Source organism: Diadema setosum, chromosome 4, assembly GCF_964275005.1.
Source record: "Diadema setosum chromosome 4, eeDiaSeto1, whole genome shotgun sequence".
NCBI classification, from domain to species: Eukaryota; Metazoa; Echinodermata; class Echinoidea; order Diadematoida; family Diadematidae; genus Diadema; species Diadema setosum.
This window is the reverse complement of record NC_092688.1, coordinates 20821297-20830597: the sequence shown is the minus strand read 5'-3', so window position 1 is coordinate 20830597 and position 9301 is coordinate 20821297. Positions and strand designations below refer to the sequence as shown.

At 38.5% G+C, this 9301-nt stretch overlaps 1 protein-coding gene across 1 annotated transcript; it reads left to right on the top strand.

Moving 5' to 3' along the window:
• Positions 1–2379: 2379 nt before the first annotated feature.
• LOC140227390 (uncharacterized) lies at positions 2380–3621 on the top strand. Its single transcript, XM_072307797.1, has one exon. The coding sequence runs from the start codon at positions 2380–2382 to the stop codon at positions 3619–3621; it is 1242 nt and encodes a 413-aa protein (XP_072163898.1).
• Positions 3622–9301: the final 5680 nt, after the last annotated feature.

The window sequence follows — 9301 nt, the reverse complement described above, 5'->3', positions numbered from 1 at the left end:
GATCAACTTGAAGATGACAGAGACAATGTCCAGCTTCAAAGCACGGAAGACATTGTTAAGGAAGATTTCTATATGGATATGTCAGGTACTGTGAAGGAAAAGATGAAGAGAAACGACACCATCGTTCAATCTAGAGATCTCTCCGCAATTGCAAAAGACACTGATGAAGACTGGTACCTTCTTTCAAATGTCAAAGTTACTGACAACGAATCTAACAATGTCTGTTTTACAATGAATACCTGTGACATTAGAAGTGTTCCATTCTGTGGTGACGCAACCAGCAATGCATCGTCAATCCATTCCAGTTGCAGAAGTCTAGATGACTGTGCTAGAACAGGGAACCTGCAATCGTTAATGTACAAAGAAATCCCTTCCCATTCCGACCAATCTACGCCTAGCCAAGAACAACGGTATTGCCAAAAGAATTGGAATGCCGCTAGAAAAGAAACATGTCTCCCCTTTTCGATGATTTTGAACGATTCTCTGTATTCTGTACCTCTTTACTCAAGCAAACAAACTGTAGATCCAGGTGAGGTCGATGAAAATGGTTATCTTGTCCTTGAAGCAAGTGATGCAGGTGAAATCGCAGGTGAACAATTATGTGTTGGTAAGGACACAGCGCCCTCTACCGGAACATCTGTGTATGAAAATCATCATAGGACATGTAATCCCAAAGACCGATGCAATTCTACAGTGTACGAGAGCATTCCTGTAACTTAGATCTCCACAGATGATATTACGCTTGTGTTTTTGATATAAGGTTGTTAAGGTAGGAAATGTATGTTGCGACACGGATTGTCGCCCCCGGCTCGGGGCGACAATCCTTGACGGGAGTTGGCGTCAATGATTGTCGCCCCGTCACGGATTATCGTCTGGCGACAATCCGTGACGAGGGCTGGCGGCAAGGATTGTGGGCGCGCACAGGATAATTTAGTGTCCGTTTGTGCGTGTGTGTGTGTGTGTGTGTGTGTGTGTGTCATGGGCGTAAATCCGGGGGGGGGGGGGATGGGGGAATATATCCCTCCCCCCCCCCCACTTTTGAAGGAGGGGGGATGGCCTGTACAAATATCCCCCCCCCCTGAAATTCTCCCAAGAAAAAGATGTAGGAGCAAAAAAAAAAAAACAAACAAACAAACAAACAAAAAGAAATGTGGTGATATTGATTTCAGCATGATGGATAATTGAATGGCCTTTAATCTAGACGGAGAATGCAGGACCGCGTCCGCTAGGCGCCACGATCGGTGGCAGTTTTTTTGTTTTTTCCGTATGAGAAGACTGCCACCGATTAATAAAAAAAAAAAAAACAAGAAGACAACGACAAACAACTGGATCATAGGCGGTGTATTCGCGCGCATCCACTGTTCGTAGTCTCGTCGCATCAGACCAGCTGCATCCCCACCTAGGTTATAGGCTACATACTGTAATGCAGGAGCCATGACGTTCGCACGCCCGCCTCGTGACAAGAGCATACTGCTGAACAGTGCTATAGCAGCGCTCGCGTACTTCTCTCGCACGCCAATTCATGTAGAGCAATATCGACCGTAATGCATGCTTCGGTTGTTGAACTACTATAGTAGCCACACAACCAGATGGCAACCAGCTGCATGCAACCAGGGAGGTGCTCTTCCCACCTCCTTGATGCAACACAGTCTGTAGGGCCATGGACGTAGGCGTGAACGAGTGCACCATGCCGAGCGCGATACGACTCACGTCGAGCTCCGCATGAGTTACCCAAAGATCTAGATAACAAACGAGTTCGTTAACAGCCTTTTACGAGTTTCAGTCGTAGGAATTGCAACACATTTTACCCTCTCCATATTGGCAGTGATTTTGCTCAGTTAGTATAATTCGTTTGCCTCCAGAAAAAACAAAAGGAACGGGTGTCGATTCCCATATTTTGCCATATGGAAGTATATACCTCCTTTAATCTAATGAACATTGCTTTAGATTAATGGTTCAGACCTATTAACCACATTTCTTTTTGTTTTCATGGGAGATGTGCAAAAAACACAAGAAAGTTCACCTGTTAACAAACATACATCAATAGATTAATAACACAAGTTTATTCGCAGCCAATTTTATTGATATGCAACATTCATCTCACGAACAGAAAAATGGATTCTTTAATCCCTAATTAAACAATCCCACAGAAGGAGGGCGCTCTTCACCGACTCTGAAATTGTTACGACGATTTTTCTCTGCGGTGAAAACCTCTAAATCTGCAATCATAGAAACTGTTTTGGAAAGAAATTTGTGACTGAAGATCATATTGGAACACTTGTGAATCCTTTGTGCTTACTGGAATGGTGGATGACAACTCTGAAATAGAAAATAGCAGGATTTGATTTGAACTGCAGCACACGGATCCTGACTTTGAAAATGGCGGCACGCAGTGACACGTCATACGCCGAGAAAGCGGCCCATGCTTTCCCTTCTGCGAAACCTGAGGAACAGCTCGGAGGTAAGCCAGTCTTCCTGAAAAATAAAGACATACCATCAGTGAGTGAAAAGGGAATGTCAAACGAGGACATGTACAAATACCTCATCCGTAGTGTGCAAGAACGAGAAATTAAAGGGATACAGAGAATTCGTGGTCTATGGAGGCTGTATGTGGAAAATCGGGAGTCAAGAATGAAACTGATAACAAATGGCTTGAACATCAGAAATGCCAATGTCGCAGTGTATGACCAAAACCCTTTCATCACAGCTGGGAAAGAAAACAGTCTACGTCTCCTCATCAGAGACATACCACTTTCAGTTCTCGATACTGTCATCACCGATGAACTGGAAAAATGCAAACACAAGGTCCTCGGTGCCCCCATCCGTGAACGTCTCCGTGTAGATGGTCTGCTCACTGACTGCCTGACCGGCAACCGGATAGTCTACATACAGCAGCCATCAAAGCCCCTGCCTCGAACCATGAACTTTGGTATTTTTAAAGCCAAAGTCTACCACTATGGCCAGATCATACCACCTGCAAGGGCAACCCTCATGTGCTCACGTTGTTTGAATGCAGGGCATCACCGATCGCAATGCAACAACCCCATCGTCTGTCGACGATGTAAACAACCCGGACACCTGCAACAGGAATGCTCCTTCGAGACCCCGCCCACCTCACCGACCAGAGACGCCAGCGAACATGGACCGATGCCAGCACCATCGCCTTCCCCGTCGGCATCAGCCTCTGCTGCTACACCATCAGTGCACCTGATCGAACAGCTGATCGCATCGGGTCGACAAGCCGCGAATACAGCGAGTGCTCGTCAATCACTCCATGACAACCAGACGCACATCCAGCCCAAGATTACGCAATACCTAGTCGGGGATCGCAACGCATCACAGCCGCGACAGTCCGCTGACAAGTCCAACGGAGAAATTTCAACTCCCACGCCGACAGAGCCTGTCACTGATCTCGCAGCAGACCGGTCGGAGATGACCGACTCTCGCACACACTCGGAAGCTTCGAGCGAAGATTCATCGAGCGAAGATGACGGTGTGGAAGCGTTGTCTGAACTCTCCGCTGAGTCACCGGAACTACCTAAACGAGCAACAAAAGAAAGGAAAGTGAAACAAACGAAACGGAAGCAGAAATCTTCGAAAAAAGTACCAAAGAAGAGATGAGTGAAGTGACAAAGAATATACTTGTGTTCTCTTTTCCCTTTATCTAAATGACGAACTGTCATATTATCAGTTTGAATGTAAGAGGTTTGAGAAATAAAGACAAAAGAAGTCAAGTTTTTCATTGGTGTAAGCACCAGAAGGCAGATATTGTATTTTTTCAAGAGACATACTGGTGCAGTGATTTTGAATCAATTGTCAGAAGTGAATGGCGGGGTCCGTGCTTCTTTGCGCATGGATCAAATCATTCATGAGGAGTTTCAATTTTATTTAACGATAGACTTGATGCTCAAAATATTGTAGTAAAATGTACCTTGAACGGTCAACTACTAATACTCCGAGCAAAAGTTCAAGAAACTAATCTCATGTTAATCAATGTGTATGCGCCAACGCAAAGGCAATACAGAGAGAGTTACTTTCATAGATTGAACTCTGAATTACGTAAGCATTATACATATGTGATTGTGAATTGATCTTAGGAGGAGATTGGAATTGTATTTTGAATATAAGCAAAGATGTGCAAGGATCGAAGAACAAATATTATAGAAGACCTGTAAATCTTACAAAGATAATGAAAAAGTATGCTTTGATTGATGTTTGGAGATCAATGCACCAAGACTTGAAACAATTCACCTGGCGGAATGTATCTTTGAAGAGGGCTTCTAGACTAGATTTTTGGCGGGTGACGAAAAATATTAAAGGAAAAACAATGTGTACTGACATCCGACCAGCCATTAGGTCTGACCACAACGCAATATCAATCAAACTGTGTATTAAACAAAACATGAGAGGCCCAGGTTATTGGAAAATCAATAATGATATTTTATTTGATAAAGAGTACCAAAATGGAATTTTCAAAATTATAGACTCATTTTCAACAAACTGTTTGCCTGTGCAAATGAGATGGGAAATGTTTAAAGTTCAAGTTCGTGAATTCTCACGGAAATATTGTAAGAAAAAGGCACTTGGAAAGAAAGACTCCAAATTGTCACTAGAAGCAAAACTAGCTCAACTTGGAAAATGTATTGATGTGAATGAGTGTAATGAAGAGGTACTAAGTTCTTATTCTGATGTAAAAGAGAAGTTGGAGAAGATTTATAAATACGAAGCCAAGGGAGCTGGTATACGAGCTCGAACAAGGAGGATTGAGAAAGGAGAAAAAAGCACGAAGTACTTTTTGAACTTAGAAAAGATGAATGCAAAGAAAAGAGAAATTACACATTTGAAATGTGATAAGGATAATCGTATTATTGAAGGAAATGAAAAGATACTGAAAGAGATTGTTGATTTTTATTCAAAATTATACAAAAAAGAAACACAAACCAGACAAAGTATGGAAAGTTATACCTGTTCACAAAATATCAAACGTCTCTCTGATGAAAATAAGGTAATGTGTGAAGGGTTACTCACACAAGAAGAATGTAAAAAGGCTGTATTTGCAATGCAAAAAGATAAGGCACCCGGTCTAGATGGAATTTCTGCAGAGTTTTATCAGGTGTTCTGGCCGAGAATACAAGTGTTTCTCGTAGAAGCCTTGAATGAAAATTATTTATCTGGAATGATGTCAAATACCCAAAGAAAAGGTCTCATCACATTGTTATTTAAAAAAGGTGACAGTCAACAGCTGAAAAACTGGAGACCTATCACTTTACTCAACTGTGACTATAAGATAATAGCAGCAGTTTTGGCCGCAAGGGTACAAAAGGTCATTGGCGGTATTGTGAATGACACTCAGACAGGATACATAAAGGGCCGCTTAGCTGCCTGCAATGTAAGGTTAACGATAGATATCATTGAATATGTTATGAAAAGCGGTAAAACCGGAGCAATAATGCTAGCAGACTTTGCTAAGGCATTTGATGTTTTGGATATAGAATTTTTGAGTTTGTGTTTAGAAAGATTAAATTTTGGCGAATCATTTCGAAAATGGATTCGTACTCTTTACACGCACATATCGAGCTCTGTATTGATTAATGGTTGGATATCGGAAAGTTTTAATGTTGAAAGAGGAGTCCGACAAGGATGTCCACTGTCATCACTATTATTCATTTTAGCAGCTGAATTCATGGCCAACAGCATCAGAGAAAACAGAAGTATTCGGCCAATGGAATTAGCAGGCTATGATTTTCAACTTAAACTGTTACAATATGCTGATGATACCTTGTTTTTTGTTCAAGATGAAAAATCGTTAGAGGAAATTTTAAAAGAGTTATATTCTTTTGGAGATGTAGCAGGTCCAAAGATTAACAAAGATAAAACATTTATGATTTGGTTGGGTAAACAGAGTGAACGTTGGAATTTAGATAAGTTTTATTTGAAGTGGTCGAGTAAACCAGTTAGATATTTGGGACATTATATTCACCCCAATAATGATGCAGCTTTGGAGTTAGATTGGGAGCAAAAATTATTCAAGTTGCAAAAAATCCTTGACAGTTGGACAAAGAGAAGTTTAACCATCTTTGGACGAGTTATTGTTTTAAAAAGCTTAGCCCTTAGTCAAGTTATTCATCTGATAATGGTAGATTCAACACCGTTTAAATTTTTGAAAATTTTGGAAAATATGGTGTTCAAGTTTATATGGAAAAGAAAAAATGAAAAAATAAAGTCAAGTATTATTACAGAAGATTTCAGCAAAGGTGGAATAAAGATGATGGATATACAAAAACAATTGCTAAGTTTTCGGTTGAAATGGCTGGGTCGTTTTCTCAATGACTCAAGAGATATATGGAAAATAGTGTGCTCTTATTGGTTTGATTTGCTAGGGGGTATTATTTTGCTGCTGAATTGTAATTACAACACGAGTAATATTAATGAAATTGATAAGAAAGTTCCAAAGTTTTATAAAGAAATTTTACAGGCATGGGAACAAATACGATATTGTACTACAGTGAAAGATATCAACAGTGTAAACAGTGGGTCAACTGATGTTTTAAATCAGATTGTTTGGTATAACAAACTTATATTGTTTGACAAGCATTCGCTGTTTTATAAAGATTGGTATGAAAGTGGCATACTCTATTTTGGAGATTTAGTAACAATAAATGGTTTCCGGTCTTTTGAATACATTATGTCAGAAATTAATTTTAAAAGAAGAAAATGTACTGCAATTTTTGATTATGCAACATTACAAAAAGCAATACCATTAGTATGGTATAACATGATACGTAAGGAAATGTTTGATAGTTATATCAGAAAAGAAACAGTATTGTGTATACCAAGAGTATGTGTTTCGAAAAAAGTAGTTTTCATTATGGATCTAAGCAGCAAGGCATTGTATAATTTGATACCTTCAAAAAACTTGTTAACCAATACATGTTCCTGATATGGGGAGAACAAGTTTCATTTCCAAGCTGATTGGGCCAGTGTATTCAGATATAATTTAGAATATATAAAAGAAAAACAATTACGAGAATTTAATTTGAAATTGTTGTATAATTTATTGCCAGTGAGAAGTAATCTATTCAAATGGGGTTTAAGTCATGATAATTTGTGCCCGAACTGCAACGTAAAAGAAGATATTGTTCATGCTTTTATTGAATGCAAACTTAATGAAAATTTTCTTTCATATGTAAGGAGTTTGTTACAAGATGTATACCATGTAACAGTAACAAATATCAATGTTTCACATTAACTGAAAATACAGTGTAAGAGTCAGTATAGTTTGTTTTTGACAATAGCATTTTGGAGTATTTATAAGCTTATTTTGAAACGGAATGAAACCAGTAATGATAAAAGAAGTTGTTCTTTAAAGTATGTGTTTATGAGAGAAATTAAAACGAGAATAGAAATACAATGTTATATGAAACATAGAAGAACACTACGGAGAAATGAACAGTTGTTACCAAGCGAATTGTTGAACCTCTAATGCACGATTGTGCTTGCATCACTTTTATGTGACATCGTTGCGAAGATATTATTTTGATTGTGTATTTTGAATGGAATCCTGAATAAATCCTCAGATGAGGCAAAAGAAAAAAAAAAGAAAAAAAAAAAAACAATCCCACAGAAAAGGCAAGACATTCTAGCAGTTTGCCAGAATAGTACGAAAAGATTTTCACTTTTTTTTTTTCCAGTGAATAGGACCTACTTGGAATTGAGTACTGAAGCGGATATTCGATATTGTACCTTACCAAATCATTTTCACACGTTGGTAAGAATGTATAAAACCTGAAGTGTGCCGTATGGCACGATAGAGGGGAATCAAATATTTATGTTCGACACCAACTAAAAAACCATTTCATCAATTTAAATTTCATTCCACAAAAATATGTTCGATAAGATATATATTTCATAAAAGATATATTCAACAAAATATGCATTTGACAAAAAAATATTCAAACAAAATATATATTTGACAAGAAAATATAAAGGTTTGACCAAATATATTCGACAAAATATATATTTGACAAAAATATATATTTCACCAAAATATATTTGACAAAAATATATTTGACCAAAAATATATTTGACATAAAATATGTTTGACCCAAAATATATTTCACAAAAAAATATATTTGACCAAAAATTATATCTGACCAAAATATATTCGACAAAAAAATATATATTTCACCAAAAATATATTAGACCCAAGATATATTTGACAAAAAGTGTTTACACAGGCCTATATGGCGTTCCATACTTACAAGAAATCATTCGATGAACAAAAAATCATTCGACGAACAAAAAATCATTCCATGAAAATAAAAGTCATTCGATGACAATACAGCGCAGCGCAAGCTTACACTGCACGTGTCGTTGCGTGTACACTGTGGTATACACCATCAATCTGCAAATTGCATGCGCATGCACATCCGCGCGCGCTTGCTAGCCCGTGCGGTGGGTGAGGAGCTAGACGCTCGAGTGGTACGCATTTCCTTCACGCATGGGCCATGGCTTCTTAACTGTTCTGAAAGTGTAGGAATGATCCCGCCATGGCGTTATGCAAAAGATTCAGCACAGCTTAAGATAAAAGCTCCGCCATTGTCAGTTGGCGAGCGCGAGATCGGGATCAGGTCGTGGCAGAGCAACATCAGCGGTAACCGCATGCAGCAGCAACCCCATACTGGTTACAGCACCCCGCGCCGCCGGGGTTACATATTATGGTTGAGGGGTCTAGATATCGCGCACGAAAATTTGAAATGCTCTTATAATAGAAGTTATTCCATAATCGTACCTGAATTTCTCAATGAATATCACGAAAATGCAGAAAAATCACCTCCCAGAATCTCCTGATAATACAATGACGGAGTAGTGCGCTGTCGCCGTTTGCATGTCGGACTTTTTTTTATGCGTTCAATTTCTCGGGGTATGTAAAGATCGCGCAGCTGCCCTCTGTAGTTTCATGCGTGAAAGTGTCTGCCCCTCTGCGGCTGTAACGTGCTCCGGCTTTCGTAGAATATTTTTTCACTTGATATTAAATTTGTCCCTGTTAAGCAACAGCAGTTTTACCTAACTTGTGTATATTATTGTTATTAGTATTATACAAATGTATGTGTTATTATTATTATTATTATTATTATTATTATTATTATTATATGTCTTATTATTATTATTTTTATTATTATTGTTATATGTGTTATTATTATTATTATTATCATTATTACTATCACCACCACCATCATCGATCATCATCATCATCATCATTATCATTTTTATTATTATTATTATCACTTCCACCACCATC